We start from the raw sequence: 26808 nt of genomic DNA on the forward strand, positions 1-26808 counted from the left end.
AGAACTCCTCACATCCACACCCACAGTCCGTAGTATATTAGTTTCTATTCCCTGTGTGAAGCTTATTCATATTACTGTATGCTGAATCTGTAAAATGAAGGCTTGATCGGATTATGAAGGGTGACATCCAGTTTTAATTTTTGTATGCATAAGATATGGTCTATTTATTTAAAGCATTTCTATCCTGCTCTTCAGCCGAAAAGACTACCAGAGTAGCTTATATAAAGTCAAATATGGGAAATCGTTACAACAGGAAAAGGTTGGAGTTGGGTGGTGTCTTGTGTCCTTGCTTTTTCTCCTCCTCCTCCTGGGGCAGCTGGTGTTTCTATGACATCTATGGAGGGACAGATACAAGTTTAAAGAGGCACCAACAGATGAATGGTGGTTTTTCACCTTGCTGGCCTTTGTCCTTTAGAATTATGAAATCTAAACTTTGCAAGTTCTTCCAGTATGTATGTATATCAGTACACCAGAGTACTCAGGAAAATGTACAATGCCTGTATCTTACTTCAAACACAAGATGGTGCCATTGGACAAAACTTTAGAGAGCAGACTAAATACTGAATCGGAAGCCGCTAGACAAAGGATCTGAAATGAAAGGCAGCAGTGGTTCATTGCAGGACAATTTTCAGAAATCTCAGGTGAAATCTTCAACTATAGGAAGATCAAAGACTGCAATCAAAAACCTACAAGGTCAAAGAAGAACTCCAGGATTTGCTTTATAAGGAACTACTTTGTGTTTTGGATCTACCCTAAGAAGCTAGAGAAATGAAAATACACCACAGAAACAGGCAGGTTTGTTTGCTTTTTCTGTCTCTCTGCATGTGTGGGGCATTATGCAAGTCCATTCACTATTCAGTGCCTGAGGAAAAGGAAAGTGGGTCTCTGGTAGCAAATGTGCTAAAGGATTTGAAAGTGGAAGTCGGGGAGCTGTCAGCTCGGGGAGCCCAGTTGGTTTCTAAGAGCTCCAAGCAATATTTCCAGCTGGATCTTCATTCTGGGGATGTGATATTAAAGGACAGAATAGACAGAGAGGCTCTGTGTGATCAGAGTGAACCTTGCATGTTACTCTTTGAAATCATGCTGGCAAACCCTTTCCAGCTACACAGAATTGAAGCTGAAATAGAGGATGTGAATGATAATACCCCCAAATTCTCTCAAGATCAATTCCTTTTTGAAATTCCTGAGCAGACGCCCATAAATACCCTATTCCCACTGGAAACAGCTGAAGATGCAGACAAAGGTAAAAACGCAATTCAGAACTACACACTCAGTCCTAATGAACATTTTTCTCTTGATGTGCAGAATCACAGTGATGGTAGCAAATATGCAGAGCTAGTATTGGAGAAACCGTTAGACCGTGAAGTGGATCCACAGATTATTCTAATATTCTCAGCTGTTGATGGAGGAATCCCCAAGAGAACTGGCACAACACAAATTGTAATTGATGTTCTCGACAACAATGATAATGTGCCTCATTTTTATCAATCTCTCTATAAAATAAAATTGACAGAAAACAGTCCATTAGAGAAACTAGTTACTAAAGTTGAAGCCAAGGACAGTGACATAGGTACCAATGGAGACATCGCTTATTCTTTCAGCCGAGTCCCCAAAAATGTGCTCAGATACTTCAAATTGAACAAATATACTGGAGAGCTTACTATTGCAGGGATCATTGATTATGAAGAGAATAAAAATTATGAGATGAACATCAGAGCCACTGATGGAGGAGGCCTCTCTGCTTACTGCAAGGTAGTTGTGGAAGTTGAGGATGAGAATGACAATGCCCCAGAAGTTACCATTGTGTCCATCACCAGTCCCTTACCAGAAGACTCTCCCACAGACACCATGGTGGCTCTTTTCAGTGTCGCAGATCAAGACTCTGGAGACAATGGAAGAATTGTCTGTACCACCAGTACAAACCTGCCCTTTGTATTAAAGGCTTTTGAGAATAATTATTACCAATTACTGACTCAACAAAAATTGGACAGAGAACTAGTCTTGGGGTATAACATCACCATCATGGCCACTGACCGAGGTTCTCCCAGGCTCACCTCCACAAGAATAATTCATGTTAAAATCTCAGATGTCAATGACAACCCACCTGTGTTCCAGGCATCGCTTTATGAAATGCGCTTACAAGAAAACAATATTCCAGGGCTGTTGATGGGTTCGGTCCATGCTGTTGACCTGGACACAGAACAGAATGCAAAAGTGACATACTCTCTCTTGCCTGGGAAGGTTGGTGATGGCTCTGTGGCTGCCTACCTCTCCATCAACTCAGAAAATGGGAACTTGTATGTCCTCCGATCTTTGGATTATGAGGAAAGAAAAGAGTTTCAGGCAACTGTGAAGGCATCAGATGGTGGCTCTCCTCCACTCAGCTCAGAAGTGATAGTCCGAGTTCTTATTGTGGATGAAAATGACAATGTCCCCTTCGTCCTTTATCCTCTCCAGAATGGCACTTCCCCATCAAATGATTTGGTCCCCAGAGAGGCAGAAACAGGCTACCTGGTGACCAAGGTGGTGGCAGTGGACAGAGATTCTGGTCAGAACTCTTGGCTTTCCTATGAACTGCTGAAGGCCACAGAGCCAGGACTCTTCAAGGTGGGGGCCCAGAATGGAGAAGTGAAAACCATGAGGCCAGTTAACAAACGAGATGCCTTCAAACAGAAGCTGATTGTGGGAGTGAGAGACAACGGGCACCCTCCCCAGTCCACCTCTGCAACACTGAGTATTCTTCTGGTGGATGGCTTTTCTGACCCTTACATGAACATGCTGGATACCCCAAAGGGTGAAGTTGTGGAGGAGGAAGAAGACCGTAACCTGACTGTGTATCTGATCATATGCTTGGCTGCCATCTCATTTATTTTTCTGGTGTCTGTAGTGGTGTTCATTGCCATGAAGATTCAGAAGCAGAGGCAGTTCATAGGGAACTATAACTCTGCACCCATTTTTCCTGGTGGACCTAATATCCAGGAGAACCATGTGGATTCTGGCAGTGGCCCATCTTCCCAGGCTTACAATTATGAGGTTTGCCTAACTGGTGGGTCTCTGAATAGTGAATTCAGGTTTCTCAGGCCTCTGTTTCCTGTGTTTTCAATGGAGCCTCCCAACATACAGATAAATCCTAGGAATTCAACTGGTTCTTCCCAAGAACTCCCCAGTCGTGCAGAAGAATGTGAACAAACAAACCAGGTGAGAATAAGGGTGCTTTCCTAATCTGAAGTTAGGCAGGTGCAGGTCCCTGTGTTGACCCAGGATTGTCACCAAGGTGCCGTAAAGCATTTTCACACAACTCTGGGGGCAGTTAGGTCAGTGTAAGGGACTTGTGCTGGCCTTCTTGTGCCATTGTGGGCCCCAGGGAAGGTGAATTTGCATCTGCCGAGCTTGGCCGACGCAGGGGTCTAGGCAGAGAGGAGGTGGGATGGAGGTGCTTCGGAGTGGGCGGGCGGCGGGCGTTTCTTGAGCGGGCAGGGAGTGGAAAGCTAGGCCAGGATCCAGCAGTTATGCTGGATCCTAACCCCATTCTCTGGCAGCCTTGGTCAGCCCCGAGCTTCTCAGATTTGTGCCAGCAATTTTGGTGGCATAGATCCGAGTAGCCCCATTGGGGCTGCAGTGGCTCAGCGCTAGGGTAAGAGGAAACAATTCCTCTTGCCCCAGGCTGAGCCACTAAGTGCCGGAAACTTGCGATGGATACAGTGCAGGCCCGCATATCACTTAATATAATTTCACAATCTATCCCTAATATTTTAGTAGCTAATATATAAACAACAGTCCAATGAAGTTTATTTTTATTTACATACTGTACCTGTGAATGAATTTGATTTATAGTAGAATGCATAGGATTGTAGACTGTGAATAAGGGTATTTTTGGAAAAATTGATCTAATTTAATTAGAGTCATATAGTGGAAGACCTTTCTACCATTTGCTCACCACAAAACTTTCTACAATTTTCTGATAACAATGAAAACAGGAGCAGAGGCAGTAAAAAGGTTTGTGTGTTTTTTTTAAAAAGATACTTAACTATTCACAAGCATGTACATTGCTGTCAACTGAACAGATCCTAGACTTCGACCAGCGACTCCTAGAACTCTTCCCTTTCCATATTTGTGCAACACTTCATGGCATAATGAACTCTGTGCAGTTGGTCCATGGAATGAGGCCTTGAATCTTGAAAATTAGGAGGAAAGAGACAAAGGAGGTAGGAAGCAAGATAGGGACACTTTCCACAGGACAAAGTACAGGTGGGATCTCAGTATCCATTGATTTGATATCCACTGATTAGACTCAACATTGATACCACCTTTAAATGCCTTGGAACACAGGAAAAAGCACCAAAATCCAATTTCATACCTTTGCGCTGTTAAATAATTATAATTTCATTCCACTAGATTTCATTATTCACCCCATCTAGTGACTGAATGCAGTATAACATCTGTTGTTGGCATCCTTCAGTCTCGGAAGACTATGGTGTCGCGCTCTGAATAGTGGTTCTGGAACAGAGTGTCCTCTCCAGAGCGCGAACCCTGGGTAAAGTAGATATGGAGGATAGACTGTTTCCCATGCAGCAAATCCCCCCTCTCCACGTTGCTGAAATGGTCCAATGGAAAGGCAGAAGCCAATACGGTTGGTTCCAGCAGCGTCTCAGGAGTTGCCAGAACATGACTGTGTTCAGCCATGAACTGCCTCAGGGACTCTGGCTCCGGATTTTGCCTCGAGGTTGACTCCTGAAGCCTTTTCCATCACTGGATGTAGCCACAAGGCAGTGGAGAGTTTTCCTTCTTTCAGATGAGCTGCCTTCCCAGGCTGACGAGTCCCATCTACCTGGTGGCTGTTTAGTCGCCTCTTATGACAAGTACAACCAAACCGAGGGCCTATTCTTATCCCCAGCCCCCAGGGATAACATCTATACCAATCCATTCTGGAGTGACAGTGAAGGAGTAAGAAACCTGGAAGTGGGTCTTAAAAGCTATTTTTCCACTAATTTGGTATCCACTGATTTTTTTATCCACTGGGGAATCCAGAATGGAACTCCAGTGGATAATGAGGCACAACCTGTAAATGTCAGGTCACCTCTGAATATTTTGCCTCCTGGACAATACCCTACCCCAATGTTCTGCAGTTCTGTGCTGCAGGACAGTGTGAAATATAAATAAAATAATACATAAAACAGTGTGAAATATATTTTAATATTGTTTGTCTTGTTTCTCTTCATTCACAAGGAGTAAATATATGTGTCTTCTGCAGGCAGCATTGAACCTACTTTCAAAGAGGTGTAAAATGCATGCTTACTTAAACTTACAATTCAAAGCATGAATCTATTAGTTGAGCAGATTCTATACTTGTTTCCCTACAGCTGTTTCCTTTCATGCTTCATGTTTATGCAAGACCCCATGGTATAGAGCCCCATATGGCTCGATGTGACTGGTCAGAACCTATGGAAAGAACTTAGGGAAAAATGGAAAGACGAACAGTATGAAATACAGTTCAAATAATACATTGTGTGAAATACATTTTCATATCGCTTGCCTTTGTCATATGGGATAAAGTAAAAAAAAATGCGTAAGCATGAATCTCAGCATGATCACCACTGAGATGCCATTAAATGGAAAAAAATACCATTGCAATGTGTGTTTTCTGATAGAACCACAAGGTGGCAGTATTGGCAAACAAATTCTTTTTGATTCACAATCTTGTACACTATTGAGCTAACTCAAGAGAAAGCAATGACCAGGTAGAACAGAATCTTATCACAACCGGGAATCTGGATGTGTTTCATGAGTTTGAAATCCAACACTAAAGAGGAAAAGCTTTGCAGAAGAAAATTAATATCCTAGCCAACATAGATGGTCAGAAGATTTGCAATTTTCCCAGTGGCTGAAGATCTTACTTGGGAGTGACTGGCACCATGGGAGACTGCTGGAAGAACAGGCAAGGTCTGTATCTTTTGCTTTTTCTCTGTCTTTCCAGAACACTGTATGGGTCTTCAATTCAGTATTCTGTACCTGAGGAAAAGAAGATTGGGTCTGTGGTTGCTAATGTACTGAAGGATTTAAAGCTGCTGATGGGGGATCTCTCTGCTCGGAGGGCTCAGCTAGTTTCCAAGAACAGTAAGCAATACTTTCACCTGGATACCCAGTCTGGAAATCTGTTGATTCATGATAAAATAGACAGAGAAGCTTTGTGTGGCAAGGTGGATCCTTGCTTGCTGCTGTCTGAAATAGTACTGCAGAACCCTTTAAAGATATACAGCATTGAAACACTGATAGAGGATGTGAATGACAACAATCCCACATTCTCTAAAAATGAATTTGAGCTAGAAATTCCTGAGACTGTTCCAGCAAATACTCATTTCCCCATGGATCCTGCCCAAGATCCAGACTTGGGGGAAAACAGTATCCAGAATTACACACTCAGTCCCAATGAACATTTCCAGCTGGATGTGAGAAAGGGCAAAAAATATTTAGATCTTGTTTTGGTGAAACCCCTTGACAGGGAGAAGGAAGAACACTTTGGGCTGACTCTTAAGGCTATTGATGGAGGAGAACCATCAAGAACAGGCAGTGTTGGGATAAAGGTCAGCGTTCTGGACAGCAACGATAATTTCCCTCAGTTTGCTCAGAATGAATATAAAGTAAAACTAAAGGAAAACAGCCCTCAAGGTAGTCTTGTCACCAAAGTGGAAGCCACAGATTCAGATTCTGGATCAAATGCACAGATTACCTATTCATTCCACCAAGTTCCTGAAAACATAAACATTTTGTTTCAGCTAAATGAAATTACTGGAGAGATCACAGTCTGGGGAGAAATTGACTATGAAAAAGAAAGTAGCTATGAGATGAATATCAAAGCAATAGATGGAGGAGGACTTTCAGGCTACTGCAAGGTTCTGGTGGAGATTGAGGATGAGAATGACAATGCCCCTGAATTGTCCATTATATCATTTACCAGCCCTTTGCCAGAGGATTCTCCCCTAGACAGTCTTGTTGCCCTCTTTAGCGTCTCAGACCGAGACTCCGGAGACAACAGCCAAACCTCCTGTTCTGCAGATGTATCTTTGCCTTTTCTGTTAAAAACCACTGTGAAGAATTACTACCAACTGGTGATCCAAAGCCCACTGGATAGAGAGAAAGTGCCTGAGTATAATGTGACCATCACAGCTATTGACAAGGGATTACCCAGGCTCAGTTCAACAAGAATGATTCACATTCACATCCTGGACATCAATGACAACTCCCCAGTGTTTGAAGAATCTGCCTATCAAATGGCATTACAGGAAAATAATATCCCAGGATTGCTCATTGGCTCCGTCCATGCTGTTGACCTGGACACAGAGCAGAATGCCAAAGTCACCTATTCATTTTTGCCTGGAAAGGTAGGAGACGTCTCTGTGGCTTCTTATCTCTCTATCAGCTCTGAAAGTGGGAATGTGTATATCCTCAGATCTCTTGATTATGAAGAGATAAAACTTTTCCAAGCTACCATCAGGGCATCCGATGGTGGTTCTCCCCCACTGACCTCAGATGTTGCTCTTCATGTTGTGGTTGTAGACGAAAATGACAACACTCCCTTCATCCTGTACCCCCTTCAGAACAGTACATCACCCTGCAATGAGCTGGTTCCCAGATCAGCAGAGGCCGGTTATCTGGTCACCAAAGTGGTGGCTGTGGACGAAGACTCTGGTCAGAACTCTTGGCTTTCCTACCAGTTGTTAAAGGCCACAGACCCCACCCTTTTCAGCATCGAAACACAGAATGGAGAAGTGAAAACCAGGAGACCCCTGAATGAGCGAGACCCCAACAAACAGAGACTTGTCGTCCTGGTCAGAGACAATGGGAACCCACCCCAGTCCAGCACCACGGCACTGAACGTGCTGCTAGTGGACAGCCTTTCGGATCCATACAGGAAGAACATAGAAGTGGGCATTGAAGAAAGGGAGGAAGAAGGTCCTTTGACCATGTATTTGGTGATCTGTTTGGCTGCAGTCTCCTTTGTCTTCCTCGTGTGCATTGTTGTGTTTGTCATTATCAAAATGTACAAGAAAGGCTGTAGTGGAAGCCTGATCGCTGTTCCTCCTCACTTCCCACCCGCCATACCGGACATCCCAGAAAACGGGGTGGATTCTGAGAGCGGGTCACTTTCCAGGACTTACCACTATGACGTCTGCTTAACGGGCGGCTCCTTGTGCAGCGAGTTCAGATTTCTCCGGCCTCTCATTCCCGTTTTTTCTGTGGGGGACCCAAACATGCCTGTGTGTCACAGGATTTCTGCTGCTTCCCAGGAGATTCCTGACCAGGTTGAAGGTAAAGAAACAACTAGGGAAGAGGTGAGGGAATAGTAAATATTTTGAGTGGAATTACTTGTGGTTTTTTTGAGGAATATTTTTTCCCTTTATTGGGTTTATTTTTATTTTAAATTTAGGACGCATTATCTTACTTTCAGTGGACTTAAGGCTCAATTCTATTTGGCACTGCACTGCCAGAACTCATCTTCTTGTGGTCCAGCATATTTTTGGGTTGTTGCAGAAGGCAGCACACCATAGAGTTTGGTCTGACTACCACCACAGGTGGTGAGTGGCCACAGCCCTGAATCATTGCCTTCTCTAGAAACTCTGGTGCTGGTAAGAATGGGGCAGAGCTCAGGGCTGGGAGTGGGCTTTTTGAAGCTGGGAAGGGGGTGGCATTGGTGGCAACCATTCTGACAATTTCCTATCCCCTTCCTGGGTTTGATCCACTGTCCCAGGTCCACTCAGAATTGTGCCAACAAAATCACAAGCGCAGGTCTGAATAGACCCATTTGGACAACAAAAGCTTACCCTGGGCAAGGGAACAAATGTTCCCTTACCTGGAGGAGACCTTTGGGGCTTCCCCCACCACCTGCCTGATGCAGTCCATGGTCAGGTAGCACACCTTCATTAATGGGTGACTTTGTTAGGATTGTTCTGTTAGTTTGCTTTGGTGAATTAAGATCTCGGCAAATATGATTGGCTTCAGTGTTGTGACATCTGTGACATCATTGTGACATCCCCTTCACTCTGTGATCCCTCTTTGGATGGCACGCACATGTTAATGATCCAGTAAGTAGCAGTGTTAGTAATAAGAAGCAAAGAAATTGGTGCTGAAGCAGAAGGGAAATAATGTCAGTGATAAAGATTTTTTTTAAAAAACCGAATTCTATTTAAGAGTTTTGGATGAAAGAATCTGGCTCTGAAAGTACCGCTTTTGAACCATAAGTCAAAATAGGTGGCTCTTCAGTGCAGTTCTAAAAGTAGATTCTCTTACAGTGCAATTGTAAACAAATTTACCCACTGAGGTCAACGGGGCATGTGTCCTAATAACTGAGCTTAGGTTGGCAGCCTTAGGCCCCAACCCACAGCAATGTGTGCCCATCCAGCTCTGGTGCACACTATTGCAAATGTAAGGCACTGGAGCAGGTTCAGTGCAAGCCCACACAGAGCCAGCGCCAGGGGAAGGACAACTTTGGAGTTGGAAGGACAACGCTTGGAAGTTCCGAGTGGTGAATGCTGTGAATGGGGGCATGGGAGGAGACATTCCAGAGCAGGGGGAGGGCAGTGGGAAGGCATGGCAGGGGACGGAGCAGAATGGGAGGGGGCAGAGATGGTAGCAGGCCCTGCCACCATATCCAAACCCCCATCCAGGCCCAGGAGACCCAACACAGGTCTTCTCCAATCTGCACCCACTCAATAGTGGATGTAGCTCTGAGGAAACCCATTGGGGCCACCTGGGGTTTACATGGGGTAAGGCACCATGAGCTCCCTTATTCCAAGTAGCCTTGGTGGTGTTTCCCAGCCCCTTGAGATGCAGTGATAGTCATTTTGGTGCCACTGCAGCCCTGAGTGCCTGACTACACAGAGTTGGTTGTTTATTTCAAAACTGCTCTTGGCTCAGGATCCTATATATATATAGGATGGAACATCTGTTCCCTTACTCCATGTAGCACTTCCACAACCCCTATAGATCTTCCACAACCCCTATAGGTCTACTCAGATCTGCACCAGTGAAATTGTTGGTGCAGATTTGAGCCCGTGTTGAGTTTTCAGTCGTGGGGACTACTTACTGCTCATGGGTGACTGGCATTGTCTCACTGGCTTGGAGGCCCAGCACTGCCTGGTGCTGGCCTTCCCACCGGTGCCTCTCCCCATCTTCCGTAACATGCCTTATGGCACATTTGGAATGGCCATTGCCTGGGCAGTGCACGTCCAAGCAGTACTACCCAATCAGACGATCAGGATGAGAATGTGGGTATTCCTCTCTACAGTTAAGTTCTGGAAAATGGATGAGGTCTATGCACGATTCTGTGAGAAAGGCAGGTGTCGGAACAAGTGGAGATGGGAGAAGGTGTATATATTGACCATGAGAATGCAGCTGTTGAGAGGTGTGCTTATTGGAGAGCAAGATTAAAAGACACATGCTGCATATTCAGCAACACAGTCTGCTAGTGACAAATGGGGAGTTCTGTTTGTGTGGGAAAGTGGGCGCTGAGGTTCTAAAACTGTGTTTGCGTAAGGCCATGAAAAGAAGGAGAGAAGACATGAGATTTGCGGGGTTTAGGAGGACCACAGCTTTATCAATTATATTGAAGTATCTGCAGTGAGCAAGGCAGTCACTTATTCTAATTAATTGTCCATGTGTATGAGTAGTAACATTACTTGGATTAAGATAACGGACACCCAGTATCCATTTGCTTCATTCCTTGGTCTGAATGAGCTCCACCAGGCTCTGAGCCCACGAACAGTTGTAAAATACCCAGCTCCTCCAAGCCCACACAAATGTGTTGAAAGAAGCCTGGCTGAATTTGGTTAGGTGAGGCAGGACGGCCTCCATGGGATTCTGGTACCTTTCCCCCTTCCCAAAGGACCCAGCAAGGCTGGTCTAGGGAATCCCGTTTTGTACTCCAACTGAGGGCAAGATCTTCTGTGTCAAATGTCATGATGACAGGACAAAACATGACTAATTCTATAATAGATTTTTTTATTGTTTTGAAGGGAGAATCTGGCATTCCTTAACTATAGAGCTGGTTCCCTTGTTATCTGCAGGAGGGAGGTCAAAAAATCTAGAAGAGGGACAAAATGAGAGTCCCACATTGTCTTTCAAACCATGGCTTGCTGAGTTATCCAGACAGAGATGGTGGCCTCAGCCTCAAGGAAAATCTTCTAAATTTAGGTTTAAAAAGAGACTAATGTTTAAAAGGAGACTAATGTCTCTTGATAGTCCTGCAGATCAGAGTTACAGATAGTCCTCTTTTGTTGTTACACTTTTGTTGTTAAGCTGTGGTTGTGGTGTTGAACCTAGATAAGAAGTCGGTGCTCTGGTTCCATGACAAACCTGGCAGACTGAGCTCTGTGGGCCAAAGGAGCTCTCTAGACTGCAGGATCACCATTGATACTGTCAGCTAGCTGCATGGGCTAGTCTGGACCCACCAGCTTCTGTAAAGTGCTTGCTTCTCAACTGAGCAACTTTAAGTGGGCATACCCCTTTCATCTTCCCTGCCTTGTGTTGCCTTGTCCTTCTCTTTGTCTGCCTTCTCTGAGGCCTTATCGTCACCCTGTCTTGAACCAGATCATCAGTCTGGCCAGTTGAATATTTATTTTTCTGTGCTGGAACCTGACCCCTGGTCCATCCTTTGACCCAGTGTTGGCATCATGTTGCTGAGTCACAACACTGCACTGGATCTCTCATGGGACTTCTGCCCACTCTCAGGCATTGTGTTGGGTGCAACCGCCACTACTTGGATGGAAGGTTCAGGGGTGCACCCAACCAGGTAAGCCCTCTGATGGGTGAAGGCTCTCAGCCATTGCCTGATATGGCTGACACCTTATCCCCCCCCCCCTTTGGCCTTTTCTCCATGAGACCTCCAGCTAGCCCAGGAGTATAAGATTTGTAGTTTAAGGACATACAAATGTAGAGACAACAAGTGAAGGTGGCAATAGTGGTTTGCTGGCTTTTCTTTCTCTAGAATTTTAAAATCGAAACATTGAAAGTTCCTCCAGACAAATGATGTATGTACACCAGAGTGCTTGGGAAAATTTACAACTCCTGTACCTTACTTCAAACACAAGATGGTGCCATTGCACAAAACATTAGAGAACAGATTAAATGCTCTGCCTGAAAACGGAAGACGCTAGACAAAGGATCTGAAATGAAAAGGCAGCAGTGCTTCACTGCAGGAAAATCTTCAGTAATCTAAAGTGATTAATTCTGCAGTTTTAGGAAGATCAAAGATTGCAATCAAGAACCTATAGGGTGAAAGACGAACTCCAGGAGCTGCATTACAAGGAGCTGCATTGTGTTGCAGATCTACTCTGAGAGACCTGAGATATGGAAATACACCACAAAAACAGGCAGGTTTGTTTGCTTTTTCTCTGTCTCTGTATATGTGGGGCAATGTGCAAGTCCATCCACTATTTGGTGCCTGAAGAAAAGAAAAGTGGGTCTCTGGTGGCAAATGTGCTAAAGGATTTGAAAATGGACGTAGAAGAGCTGTCAGCTCGGGGAGCCCGGTTGGTTTCTAAGAGCTCCAAGCAATATTTCCTGTTGGATCTTTATTCTGGGGATGTAATATTAAAGGACAGAATAGACAGGGAGGCTCTTTGTGGTCAGAGTGAACCTTGCATGTTACTCTCTGAAATCATGCTGGAAAACCCATTCCAGCTACACAGAATTGAGGTTCAAATAGAGGATGTGAATGACAGTCCTCCCAAATTCTCTCAGAGTCAGTTCCTTTTTGAAATTCCTGAGCTGACTCCCATAAATACCCGATTCCCTTTGGAAACAGCTGAAGATTTGGACAAAGGCAAAAACACAATTCAGAACTACACACTCAGTCCTAATGAGCATTTTTCTCTTGATGTGCAAAGTCACAGCGATGGGAGCAAATATGCAGAACTGGTATTGGAGAAACCATTAGACCGTGAAGTGGATCCACAGATTATTCTGATTCTGTCAGCTGTAGATGGAGGAGACCCCAAGAGAACTGGCACAACACAACTTATTATTGATGTTCTGGATATCAATGATAATTTCCCTCAGTTCAAACAATCACTCTATGAAATAAAAATAAAAGAAAATAGCCCATTAGAGAAATTAGTCACTAAAGTTGAAGCCAGCGACAGTGATTTTGGCTCTAATGCACACATCACTTATTCTTTCAGCCGAGTCCCTAAAAATGTGCTCAGATTCTTCAAGTTGAACAAATATACTGGAGAACTTACTATTGCAGGGATCATTGATTATGAAGAGAATAAAAATTATGAGATGAACATCAGAGCCACTGATGGAGGAGGCCTCTCTGCTTACTGCAAGGTAGTAGTGGAAGTTGAGGATGAGAATGACAATGCCCCAGAAGTTACCATTGTGTCCATCACCAGTCCCTTACCAGAAGACTCTCCCACAGACACCATGGTGGCTCTTTTCAGTGTCGCAGATCAAGACTCTGGAGAAAATGGAAGAATTGTCTGTACCACCAGTACAAACCTGCCCTTTGTATTAAAGGCTTCTGAGAATAATTATTACCAATTACTGACTCAACAAATGCTGGACAGAGAAAATGTCTCTGGGTATAACATCACCATCAGTGCTACTGACCGAGGCTCACCCAGGCTCACTTCAACAAGAATAATCCATGTTCAAATCTCAGATGTCAATGACAACCCACCAGTGTTCCACACATCACTCTATGAAATGCACTTGTGGGAAAACAATATTCCAGGTCTTTTGATTGGTTCTGTCCATGCTGTTGACCTGGATATGGAACAGAATGCAAAAGTAACATACTCGCTCTTGCCTGGGAAGGTCAGTGATGGCTCTGTGGCTGCCTACCTCTCCATCAACTCAGAAAGTGGGAACCTATATGTTCTCCGATCTTTGGATTATGAGGAAATAAAAGAGTTTCAAGCAACTGTGAAGGCGTCAGATGGTGGTTCCCCTCCACTCAGCTCAGAAGTGATAGTCCGAGTTCTGATTGTGGATGAGAATGACAATGCCCCCTTCATCCTCTATCCTCTACAGAACGGCACTTCCCCATCAAATGATTTGGTCCCCAGAGAGGCAGAAACAGGCTACCTAGTGACCAAGGTGGTGGCAGTGGACAGAGATTCTGGTCAGAACTCTTGGCTTTCCTATGAACTGCTGAAGGCTACAGAGCCAGGACTCTTCACGGTGGGGGCCCAGAATGGAGAAGTGAAAATCATGAGGCCTGTCAATAAACGAGATGCCTTCAAACAGAAGCTGATAGTGGGAGTGAGAGACAATGGACATCCTTCCCAGTCGACCTCTGCAACATTGAGCATTCTTCTGGTGGATGGCTTCTCTGACCCTTATATGAAAATGCTGGATATCCCTAAGGGTGAGGTTGTGGAGGAGGAAGAAGACCGTAACCTGACTGTGTATTTGATCATATGCTTGGCTGCCATCTCATTTATTTTTTTGGTGTCTGTAGTGGTGTTCATTGCCATGAAGATTCAGAAGCAGAGGCAGTTCATAGGGAACTGTAACTCTGCTCCTATTTTTCCTGGTGGTCTTAATATCCAGGAGAACCATGTGGATTCATGTAGCGGCCCATCTGCCCAGGGTTACAATTATGAAGTGTGCCTAACTGGTGGGTCTCTGAACAGTGAGTTCCGGTTTCTGAGGCCTCTGTTTCCTGTGTTTTCAATGGAGCCTCCCAACATACAGGTAAATCCCAGGAATTCAACTGGCTCTTCTGAAGAAGTCCCCAGTCTTGCAGAGGAATGTCAACAAATGAATCAGGTGAGAATAAGCCACTTAATATAATTTCATGTTTAATTCATCATATATAAAACTGAATAACAGTATTGAATATTAAAAACTTGACTTTTATTTAAACGGTACTTGGGATTGAATTTGATTTATTGTAGTGTTTATACACAGGCGCTGAGCTTAGCCTTGGTAACATGGCAACCGGCAGGCAGGCAAACCTACTGCCCCCCCACTCAGGCACACCAGAGTGGGCCAGTTGCGAAGGCTGAAGCCCAGTAGCTGGTAAACAGAGGATGTTATGAAGAAGCACTTATCTAGAAATGTATTGCGGTCAAGCCAGAGCCAGCAGGTTGCTTAGCAGTGCAGATTTCAGCAACTTTCAGTAATTTCCCCTATTGCATAGCTTTGCATCATGTGTTTTGAGAATGAATAAAAGTCTGAGGAAGCTAGCCGGGAGGACGGACTTCTCTCTCAATCTCATACCGTCCTACTTTCGGCTCAGCTCTCCCTGCATCAACCCTCTGAATGAATGTCTCTCATTGCTCTGACTCCTTGCTGTTCGAGTTCTAACTTTCAAACCCTCAGAGTGCTTCTGCTTTTAGCACTCTCCCTCAGGCACCAAGGTTCTAAGCCCTGCGTGCTTCCCAAGTAGCATTGCACTGCTACATTTATGGTATAATGTGCAGGATTGTAGCCATTCTGAATAAGGGTGGTTGGAAAAACAGGTCTAAATCAGCAGAGTCATATATGAGAAGATCCTTTTCCCAGTCATTTCCCACCAAACATCTACTAGTTGCTGCTAATAACTAAAACATTAGCAGAGGCAATAAAAAGATTTCAAAGAAAGGTACTGCAATTCACAAGCATTTACAATGCTGGTAGCTGAACAGTCCTATGCCTATTCTCTTTGCATGTTTGTACAAGACCTCATGCAACAGTGAACTCCATGCAGTAGGTCAGATCTTATGGAAAGAGGCTTTGCATCTTGACTGAACAGGAGGGGAGAATAAAAGAAGGAAGTGAGGTAAGGTAACACTTCCACAGGACAAAGTACATACCTGATAAAGGTAACCTCTGTGTCTTCTGCCTCCTGGACAATACACTACCCTCTAACAGTTGTGGACCTGCCATTAAGTCTGATGGGGCAAGTGCCCTGGGCGTGAGCCTCTAGGACCCCGCGGAAGCCTCTCTGAGGCTCCCAATGGGGTTGGAAACTGTGCTTCTGGTTTCCTGGAAGCACAGTTTATAGCATCAGGGAACCTTCAGGAGGCTTCCCCAATGCAGGCTCGGGTTGCACAAGGCTCAGTGAGCCTCAGGTGAGTGAGGGGGCGGATTTCCACATGGGGGGCAGCAACAGCCAGCGGGGGTGCCATTTGTCCCAGGCCATAGGGCTGGGGAGGTCTGTCACTGCCCCTCAGTGCAGTGGTTCCCAAACTCTGGGTCTGGGACCCACCAGTGAGTTGCGAGCCAGTTTTGGTAGTTTGCAAAACTGACATGGCAGATTAGGCAATGTGCATCAAAGGTTAAACAATTTGGTACTTGGGGGAAGCACTACTGCCCAATCACCATTACAGCCACAGAGACTTGAGCAGCTAGTAAACTAGCTAGTACATTTTTTTTAGATGGGCCCTGACGCTAAAATGTTTGGGAACCACTGCACATAGCCTAATCTGCATTGTCAACGCTGCCCTAGTTTTCTGCAGTTCTGCATTGTACCTAACTTTGGAACAGGTGTGAAATATATTTTCACACTGTTTCTCTTCATTCACATGAGGTGTAAATATAAGGTCACATGTCATTTTGGGATAAAGCAACAAAAATAACAAATGCATGAGCATAAATCTCAGTATGACCTTCCTTGAATTCCCATTGAATGGGAAATATACAATCCCAACCCTTTTTCCTGTTAGGACCACAAGGTGGCAGTATTGGCAAACTTATTCATTTTGATTCACAATTTTGTATTGAGCCAACTCAGTGAAACCAATGACCAGGCAAGACAGAATCTTATAGCAACCGGGAAGCTGGATAAATGTCATGGATTTCAGACTTGTCACTAAGGAGGAAAATAACCTTTGCAGAGGCAAATTAATACCCTGAACATCATAGATTGTAAAAAGACTGGCATTTTAGCCAGTGGCTGAAGATTTTACCTGGGAATGACTGGCACCATGGAAGACAGCTGGAGGAACAGGCAAGGTCTGTATCTTTTGCTTTTTCTCTGTCTTTCCAGAATACTGTATGTGTCTTCAATTCAGTATTCTGTATCTGAGGAAAAGAAGATTGGGTCTGTGGTTACTAATGTGCTGAAGGATTTAAAACTGCTGATGGGGGATCTCTCTGCTCGGAGGGCTCAGCTAGTTTCCAAAAACAGTAAGCAATACTTTCACCTGGATACCCAATCTGGAAATCTGTTGATCCAGCATAAAATAGACAGAGAAGCTTTGTGTGGCAAGATGGATCCTTGCTTGCTACTGTCTGAGATAGTACTGCAGAACCCTTTAAAGATATACAGCATTGAAACACTGATAGAGGATGTGAATGACAACAATCCCACATTCTCTAAAAATGAATTTGAGCTAGAAATTCCTGAGAATGTCCCAGTCAATACTCGTTTTCCTTTGGATCCTGCCCAAGATCCAGACTTGGGGGAAAACAGTATCCAGAATTACACACTCAGTCCCAATGAACATTTCCGACTGGATGTGCAGAAGGGCAAAAAATATTTAGATCTTGTTTTAGTGAAACCCCTTGACAGGGAGAAGGAAGAACACTTTGGGCTGACTCTTAAGGCTATTGATGGAGGAGTGCCACCAAGAACAGGCAGTGTTGGGATAAAGGTCAGCATACTGGACATTAACGATAATTTCCCTCAGTTTGCTCAGAATGAATATAAAATGAAAATAAAAGAAAACAGCCCTCAAGGTAGTCTTGTCTCAAAAGTGGAAGCCAGAGATTCAGATGCTGGATCAAATGCACAGATTACCTATTCATTCCACCAAGTTCCTGAAAGCATAAACATTTTGTTTCAGCTAAATGAAATTACTGGAGAGATCACAGTCTGGGGAGAAATTGACTATGAAAAAGAAAGTAACTATGAAATGAATATCAAAGCAACAGATGGAGGAGGACTTTCAGGCTACTGCAAGGTTCTGGTGGAGATTGAGGATGAGAATGACAATGCCCCAGAATTGTCCATCATATCCCTCACCAGCCCTTTGCCAGAGGATTCACCCCTAGACACACTTGTTGCCCTCCTTAGCATCACAGACATAGACTCCGGAGACAACGGCCAGACATCCTGTTCTGCAGACATATCTTTGCCTTTTCTGTTAAAAACCACTGTGAATAACTACTACCAACTGGTGATCCAAAGCCCACTGGATAGAGAGAAAGTGGCTGAGTATAATGTGACCATCACAGCTATTGACCGGGGAGTACCCAGACTCAGTTCAACAAGAATGATTCACATTCAAATCTTGGACATCAATGACAACTCTCCAGTATTTGAAGAATCTGCCTATCAAATGGCATTGCAGGAAAATAATATCCCAGGATTGCTCATTGGCTCCGTCCATGCTGTTGACCTGGACACAGAGCAGAATGCCAAAGTGACATACTCATTTTTGCCTGGAAAGGTAGGAGACATCTCTGTGGCTTCTTATCTCTCTATCAACTCTGAAAGTGGGAATGTGTATATCCTCAGATCTCTTGATTATGAAGAGATAAACCATTTTCAAGTTACCATCAGGGCTTCTGATGGTGGTTCTCCTCCATTGACTTCAGATGCTACTGTCCATGTTGTGGTCATAGACGAAAATGACAATGCTCCCTTCATCCTGTATCCCCTTCAGAACAGTACATCACTCAGCAATGAGCTGGTTCCCAGACCAGCGGAGGCCGGTTATCTGGTCACCAAGGTGGTGGCTGTGGACGAAGACTCTGGTCAGAACTCTTGGCTTTCCTACCAGTTGCTGAAGGCCACAGACCCCACCCTGTTCAGCATCGGACCACAGAATGGAGAAGTGAAAACCAGGAGACCCCTGAATGAGCGAGATCCCAACAAACAGAGACTGGTCATCCTGGTCAGAGATAATGGGAACCCACCTCAGACCAGCACCACGGCACTAAATGTGCTTTTAGTGGACAGCCTTTCGGATCCGTACAGGAAGAACGTAGAAGTTGGCATTGAAGAAAGAGAAGAAGAAGGTCCTTTGACCATGTATTTGGTGATCTGTTTGGCTGCAGTCTCCTTTGTCTTCCTCGTGTGCATTGTTGTGTTTGTCATTATCAAAATGTACAAGAAAGGCTGTGGTGGAAGCCTGATCGCTGTTCCTCCTCACTTCCCACCCGCCAGACCGGATATCCCAGAGAATGGTGTGGACTCTGAGAATGGGTCACTTTCCAGGACTTACCACTATGACGTCTGCTTAACGGGCGGCTCCTTGTGCAGCGAGTTCAGATTTCTCCGACCTTTTATTCCTGTTTTTTCTGTGGGGGACCCAAACATGCCTGTGAGTCACAGGATTTCTGCTGCTTCCCAAGAGATTCCTGACCAGGTTGAGGGTAAAGAATCAACCGAAGAGCAGGTGAGGGAATAGCATACAATTGAAACTTAGGGTACAATCCTAACGGGCAGTTATGCTGGTATGGGTGCCCTGAAGGAGTCACAAATGTGCCGTAAAGCACGTTTGCGCCTCCGTAGGCGGGAGCCTCATCGGCGCATTCAGATGTGCTGACGTGCGGATGGAGGCAGAAGCCTCCGCCGCGGCTCCCATGCTGCTGCTTGTATCAGTGTGAGTGCCCCGACACAAGCAGTAAAGGTAGGTGTGGGGGGGCGTGGGGAGGGGGCGGGAGGGGGCATTTCTGGGGAGGGCGTGGGGAGGGTGGGGAGGGGGCAGGGGAGGGCGGGGAAAGGGCGGGCCTGTAGGCAGGCGCACCAGGAGCTGGGGGCGGGGCTGGGACCCGGCAGTTATGGCAGTTATGCCAGTACCCAACCCCTGTCTCCGGGGTGAACAGAGCGGCTTCTAAACGCTCCCTTCCCCTCAGACATGCCCTACCTGTAGAGGTGGTGCAGGTCTGAGGAGACCCATTGGGGCACGCAGCCCTTACACACGGGTAAGGGGAAGAACTTCCTCTTGCCCATGGCTGAGCCATTGCAGCCAACAAACCTGTGTTAGATGCAGTGCAACCTGTGTTTGGATACCCAAAAAACCGCTGATAAAAATGTGCAGTTTGGCATCCTCTAAGGGTTCTGAAGGTGATTGGAGCTGTGCTCCTGTAGGCTCTGGAGTTTCTTCTGGGGCTGTGGAGGCTGCACATGACCTTTGTGGGTCTCAGAACTCCTTCTAATTCCTCTGGAATGCCTTAAAAGGTCACTTCCGGTTTTGCGTGAAAACCAGAAGTGACATTTTAAGGCATTGTAAGGTCTTTGAAGCGCTGGTGAAACTTCACTCACCTTCAGAGGCTTCAGGTTGGGCCTAATCTGAGCCAGATCCACAGAGATCTAATCATTGAATACAGAAGCCCCACCTGTATTAATTTTTATGGGATTGTTTTGCATTTGTTTTTTGTTATTCCAGTTGTGTTGTATTTACTCTGATTTGACTGCATGTTTGCTTCATGCCATTAGGAAACAACCAAATATAGGTCTATATTGTTATTGCAACACCTCTGAGTCACATCCATATTTGGGTATATCATGCATGGTACTGTTCTTGAAGGCAGCAACAGTAGTAATTAGAAGGGGGAGAAAATCATTCCGAAGTTCCAGAAGACAGGAACTACACAGGAAATACTGTGATGTCAGTGGACGGGATTATCTGGTGTGCTCCCTGGGGCATTTGGTGGGCCGCTGTGAGATACGGGAAGCTGGACTAGATGGGCCTATGGCCAGATCCAGTGGGGCTCTTCTTATGTTCTTAGGATTCCAAAAAGGCGAATTGTTTCACAATTAAATGAAAGAACCCCCTGTTGATCTATAAAATGTAATAGGTCAACATTTAGTGCAATTCCGTTTTTATTCTTTTAACTCCTGTCAAATAAATCAGCATACGACATTGTTAAGGAAATCCGTGTCTGACTGTGGAAAGTTGAGCCATGCGGTTAATGCTTAGGGTACCCCTTCCTGCATCTAAAATTCTAGGCAGTCTCTTTGGGATCCTGCAGCATCTCTAAGAGCTCTGGAGGGCTAGAAATGTCCAAATATAAGGAAAAATTAGAAAAAAAAATAGGAGAAAGGGGAAATTAGTCACACAGAGGTAATGGTTTTTGTTGAGTAATCAGTCACATTTGATATCTTTAATTCATACTTACATGCCTTCGCTTATTTTCTTTCTGATTTCAAATCAGTATTTGAAATTCAGAACCATATATCTCCTTTGCTATGGCCTTTTCAGCCACACTAGACGCTGTGCCAGAACCACCTTTCAGAGCGCGATACCATAGTCTTTCGAGACTGAAGGTTGCCAATACTGTCCCTCTATCTTTGCAGCTTCACTTCCTGTTCAGCTGCCTTCACTAACAGCACATAAATCTTCTGACTTCAAAGCCCCAAGTGAGTTTTATCTTTAGCTCATATATCTCTTTATAGCTGGCCTCTCCTCCTCCTTCTCTTATTTTGTAGCCCTTTGCTTCTTCCTGCTATTAAGAACTTCTGTTCTTGGTGCCACACTTTAAGGACAGAGCCAAACTGGAGCAAAAGATGGTCAGGGACCTGGTAAACAAGTCTTGAAGGGCTGTCACACTGAAGAGGGCAAAGATTTATTCTCTGCTGTTAAATGCTACAAGCTTAAACTGCAGAAGGGATGATTTTGGTTGAATATCAGGAGATGTTGCTTAACAATAAGAGCAGTTCAGCAATTGAATTATTATTGAGGGTAGTGGTGGGTTCTTCATTGGAGGTCTTCAAGCAAAGGCTTGGCAATCACTTTTGGAGATGCTCTCAAGAAAACTTCTTCAAGCAGGGGGTTGGACTAGATGTCCTCAAAGCATCCTTCCAACCCTAAGATTTTCTTATTCTATTTAGCCAGTCTCTGCTTCCAAGTCCACTGCTGTTTCTAACCCTGTGTTTACTGATTCCCTACCTTAGTTATCCTGTTTGCCAGACCTTCTCCTCCCTTAGGTTTGTTAGGTTTTGTACCCCAGTGCCCAACCATTTTCCCAACCAGCTCTGAGTGCCAGATAAACTCGTCAATGTTTTCTAGTAATGCCTCTCTTTTTCTGGAACTACAACAATGCCTATCTGTCTGATAATTTAAGGTTAAGCATCTGCCCTGCAGGAGATGGGATAAGCTGTTGGCAATGGGTCTATTATGAAAAGTTGGTTTTGGCTGGTACTTGCTTCCTGCTCTGCATCTTATATGTAAGTTAGGTCCAGCTTATGTTACTTCCAGATGTTCGGTTTTTCCAAAGTTGACAAGCCTACTTAATATCCAGTTTTAGTAAATAAAAAAGTTTATTAAAAAAAGGAAATAGCATTTCGATGAGAAACAGGGAAATACAGAGTAACTGCAAATCAAAATAGTAACTGAGTTCCTAGTTCATACATGACTTGTTTATACATTCTTTGCACCTGTAGTAACTAAAACCTATCAAACACCGCTGTATAGGCACCCACAGCTGCTTTCTCTCTCTCCTGCCTGGTGACCCCAGCAAGGAGAGAGCCATTCAGATTACAGATGTGTGTCACTTAATGATGGGATACATTCTCAGATCCCCGTTATGCGATTAGGTCATGAAGTGAACTGTCAGTGCAATCTAGTGCCTTTGTTGTATAAAGAGACACTCCCCGCCAGACACTCTGATGCATAGGCTATTGGAGACTGATTGCCTCATTAAGAGCCTCTTTGTTGTGCTTTGACTACCACCATTTACGCGGTTCATCGTTAAGCAGTCTGTCATTAAGTGACACACAGCTAGTGTTACTAGGGAAGGAGATGCTTCCTAATGAGCAAGGTTGGGATTTTCCCTTGCTTTATCCTGAGACTAGGATAAATGCTAGTATCTCTCTTCAGCAGAATTCCCTTGCCACAGTACAAAAGCAAGTAAATACAGTTAAATATGATGTTGGATGAGGGTCTCAGAAATATTTGACTCTCTCTCAAAACTAGCTGAAAAACATTTTCACTAGAAGGCTTCTACTTCTGAAATGATAGTGGGGTGATGGGGGAACTAGGATGCAATCAACCTCAACATTCAGTATGGATCACTGAGAATTCTCTGCCAAGGGTTGTTCAACCCACTTGGAATATAGCAAGAAAGTTCTACCTGGTTCAGGACTTTGATCCATTCTAGAGCTTCATGAAAGTGTAGATGGCCTACAGCTCCATGTGGGTGTTTGCCCTACAATTGGACAACCATTGAACAAAATAAAATCTCAGTTCAAATTCCCCTCCAGTCATGAACTTACTAGATGATCTGTGAAACCCATCACATCATACTCTCAATCCTTCCCAAGGATGCATCCATGGTTTGAATGTAGAACAGTATGAACTCATCATTTGGCATTCCTGACAGTCAACTGGATTGTTTTGGCAAACAGGCTCTTTTACAGCCCAAACTTAACTAAATTCTCATGCATGATTCAGCAGTACCAGAGCAGCTTCCACTACATCCCGTGGAGGAATTTCAGCTGCTGGAGGTCTCCTCGGGGTAAGGGGACCCCTTGCCCCTGGTTAAGCCCTAGCAGCCGCAGTGGGTCAACTCAAGTATCACTGGTGGAAGTTCATGTCGATCCATGTCAGCATATCAGGCCCAGAACAGGGAATAGGATATAGTGTGCACTGGTGCCGCTGATCTTGCCCCCTTCTGGGCCCACCCTGGGATCTACTCGCCGCAGTTGTTCCCCTTCTCTTACATGAAAAATGGTGCTACAGTAAAAAAATGGTGCTACAGGCTTAGTACTATAGGCTTAGTACATGTATATTTAATTAGCCTTTTATTGCGCCTTCACTTGTGAGTATATACAAATGTAAAGCTTTAATAATTTCTATTTTCATTACATTTCCTGTCTAAATATTTCTCTTTGGGGGGGGGAATGTTATGGGATGGGTCCTCCTAGGTTTGATATAACTTGGGCCCTGGTATGGCTTCATAGTGCCCTGAGTGTGGGGACTGTTCTGTAACGACATCTCAGGTGTGGAATGCCCTATACACCCTGCTAGGTCTATGCTCATTTTCTTCTAATGCTAGTCAAAACCATTTTTATTCAGCCAGGCTTTTCATATTATGCTAATATGTTGTTAGGGTAGAGGGAGGGTCTTTCAGTGACTACATGCTGATCCAGGACAGTAGTGCCTAGTGGTTGGCATGCTCACTCCCGTCTTGCTCCCCTGTCTCCTCTGTTTGGACACAGTTGAATGGGGAAAGCCTTGGTAGTCTATATCCACTGCCATCAGCCCAGGAGATCAGGCTAGCCGGAAAGGGCCTCCAGAGCAAACAACCCTCCTTAGAGAAATACTGAACCACAGGAATTCTTATTAAAATAACTCTCACTATAGCGCTTACCGAGCAAGGTGATATGACAATCCACTGTACTTCCAGTACCAGGAACCAGGCAGACTCAAGGTTAAAATGTAAAACATTTATTTAAAAATCTGATAAAAGAAAAGGGGAATAACAAAACCAAATGAACAAGAAAAGAGAGTAAGGAGAAATAAACTTGGCAGGCAAGGGATTCATTAAAAACCCAAAGAGATGCAATTATACTGGCCACCAGAAGATGGTGCTGAGGCGTTGTGGAATCTCATGAGTGCGCTTCAACTCAGAGCCGCTGCTTGGGAATTTTGAGGTCTTTGTAAGCACACTGAGAGATTACAAACTAGAAATTCCAAAATACAAATCAGTTGCTTAGAAAAATGCCAGCATGTCTGCAGTTGCCAGCAGAGGTGATGCCACCCTCCCATTTCTAAATTTCCTAGGACCATGCTTAGTCTGTAGCAGTGTTGAGAACTCGAGTCAGGTGACTTGGACTTGAGTTGTGAAAATGCATGTTTTGCGGTGACTCATGAGTCACACGCATGGAAGATTCTGAAAAAGAGTCAGGGCCCCCCTGAATCGGCACCTGTCCCCACGTGTGCCAACTCGAGTCTGCCTGTATCTGGGGGTACCTGCTTACTGTTTCTGCGGCATGGAAAACCTTGTGGGGCAAGCATTCTGTGAACAGCAGGGAATGCCAACCAGGAGGCAGGAAAGGGTTAATGAATTGGATGGGAGGGGAGAAGCGGGAGTGAGCTCTTTTCCCTCATTTCTGATAGGAAGGAACAGATGATCTTTGGAGAAAGGATGAGAATTTGGATATTTTTATTGGCTGAGGGAGAGCAAGAGGAGGAGCCTAAGCGGTTTCTTGCCAGAAGCCTGGGTAGGTGGGAGAAAACTCTTTTGCCCAATTCTGCTTTCCAACCTTGTGGTGGCTTCTTGACTCCATTGCTACTTGGGGGAGGGAGCCTCATTGAATGACCAGCTGAAGTGGGACTACTTCTGAGTAGGGCTGCCAAGGATTGGGTCATCTTGGTAAGCTCCCAGCTGCTGCTCATGACCCTCCTCTTCCCTCTTGCTGCTTCTGTCCTGGCTCTCTCACGGTCCCTCCTATGCCTCCTGCCCTCTACAGATCGGCAGGGACGTTAAGGGGGTGTTCAAAGAGAACTCTGACACATGCACTCCCCAGCAGCAGCCCCATTTTTTCCGCAGCTGGCTTTTTAAAGGGGGGGCAACTTGAGTCCATTAGAGTCACTAAAGGGTGACTCGAGTCACCCCCCTTTAAAAAGCAGCAGCTGGGAGCTTACCAGAACGACCTGTGAGGTCATAACTGTGAGGTCATAACTGTGAGGGCAGGCAGGGCATGGGAGAAGGTTTATGTTTTGGTGATGAGAACCTAACTGCTGTGGGGTGTGTGTTGGGGAATAAAGTTGAGAGATGTGTGATGTATATTCAACTGCGAAGTTTGTAAGACAGCTGAGGGGGAATACTGTTTGTGTAGGTCCTGAAGTGTGGCAAGAGTGTTTGCACAAATACTCAGAAGGGAGACAAGACACAACATTTAGTGGGTTAATGAAGGTCATAATGTTATTATTTTAAAGTATCTGCAATAATCTCTGTTCTTATAATTAAATGTCTAACCCAGCAATTTTGAACCTTTTTCATGTCATGGCTCACTGAGAAAGTGTCAAAATGTCAAGGCACACCATCAGTTTTTTGAAAATTGACAACGCACACCACAGTGCCCAACAAAGGCTCACATCCCCCTGTGGCCCTACTAATATCCTGTAGCACACTTGCAGACCATTCAGAGCACACCAATGTGTGGTTGAAAATCGCTGATCTAATCCATCCTCAGAGTAGTAACTAACCACTTGTTGGGCTGAAACAGGGGAGGATTTGCCCCCATGTGCTTCACTCCCTGGCCCGAGTGGCGCACGCCTGGAAGAACTACTCCTGGTTCCTTGAAGTTCACACATCCAAAGATGTGGGGAGAGAAGCCTGGCCAAGGCAGCACTTAATTAGCTAGTGATAAGGGCTGATCCCAAGAGGGTTCTGGTGCCTTGTTCCCTTAGCCAAGTAGCCCTGAAAGCCTTGGCTAGGGAAGTCCATTTCTTGTCCTTCAATTTGAGGCAAAATCTTTTCTGATCAAATGATTCACATCAAACATCTTGATATATGAAGAATAGTATTGTTGCACTATGAAGGGAGAGTGCGACATGCTTTAATGATCAATTACAGTTGTCTCTGGCCTTGGCCAAGGTCTGCCGCAGAACAGTGAATTGCCATTTCTCAGTGGCTAGCTGTCTAAGGAGCCAGGTCCTGTGAATAAACTTCTTATCAGACTGCAGTCTTCAATTCCTGCAGGGAAGCATCAGAGGCTGGCAGCTGCCAAGGCCCCTCTAGTGCAGTAGCAAAAGAGTAGACACCCAAATCATTTCCTTTCATCTGAGGACAACTTTCTGCCTGGGCTTTGTAAGCGCCTCAGATACCTGTGGTACATTACAGAGGGAGGGAGAGACAGTTGAATGATCACTCTGAATGGGTGCTGAATCAATCACTGCTGATTGAGACAAGTGTGTAGGTAAT

At 44.9% G+C, this 26808-nt stretch overlaps 3 protein-coding genes across 3 annotated transcripts in view; all 3 read left to right on the plus strand.

The window, feature by feature from the left end:
• The first annotated feature begins 768 nt into the window (after positions 1–768).
• On the plus strand, positions 769–11420 carry LOC136648399 (uncharacterized). The gene is made up of 4 exons (XM_066624506.1): positions 769–3198; positions 5361–5400; positions 5902–8307; positions 11293–11420. Exons 1-4 carry the CDS (start codon positions 769–771, stop codon positions 11418–11420), a joined length of 5004 nt encoding a protein of 1667 aa, XP_066480603.1.
• A 988-nt stretch (positions 11421–12408) lies between these two features.
• On the plus strand, positions 12409–14796 carry LOC136648400 (protocadherin beta-16-like). Its single transcript, XM_066624507.1, has one exon. The coding sequence runs from the start codon at positions 12409–12411 to the stop codon at positions 14794–14796; it is 2388 nt and encodes a 795-aa protein (XP_066480604.1).
• A 1988-nt stretch (positions 14797–16784) lies between these two features.
• Positions 16785–26808, plus strand: part of LOC136647444 (protocadherin beta-16-like) — a 46971-nt gene continuing 36947 nt past the window's right edge. Inside the window, exon 1 of the mRNA XM_066622976.1 lies at positions 16785–19331. Within this exon, the coding sequence (XP_066479073.1) occupies positions 16902–19331 (2430 nt within the window). The 5' untranslated portion in view covers positions 16785–16901. The remainder of the gene's footprint in view (positions 19332–26808) is intronic.

This window comes from Tiliqua scincoides, chromosome 4 (assembly GCF_035046505.1).
Source record: "Tiliqua scincoides isolate rTilSci1 chromosome 4, rTilSci1.hap2, whole genome shotgun sequence".
NCBI lineage: Eukaryota > Metazoa > Chordata > Lepidosauria > Squamata > Scincidae > Tiliqua > Tiliqua scincoides.

Excerpts from the sequence above, each read along its gene's own strand:
- LOC136648399 (XM_066624506.1), top strand. The coding sequence starts at position 769 with ATGAAAATACACCACAGAAACAGGCAGGTTTGTTTGCTTTTTCTGTCT. Across the intron at positions 5,401-5,901 it reads TGTTTATGCAAGACCCCATG|TGACTGGCACCATGGGAGAC; the intron begins GTATAGAGCCCC and ends CTTACTTGGGAG. Across the intron at positions 8,308-11,292 it reads GATTCCTGACCAGGTTGAAG|CTGTGGTTGTGGTGTTGAAC; the intron begins GTAAAGAAACAA and ends TTTGTTGTTAAG.
- LOC136648400 (XM_066624507.1), top strand. The coding sequence starts at position 12,409 with ATGTGCAAGTCCATCCACTATTTGGTGCCTGAAGAAAAGAAAAGTGGG.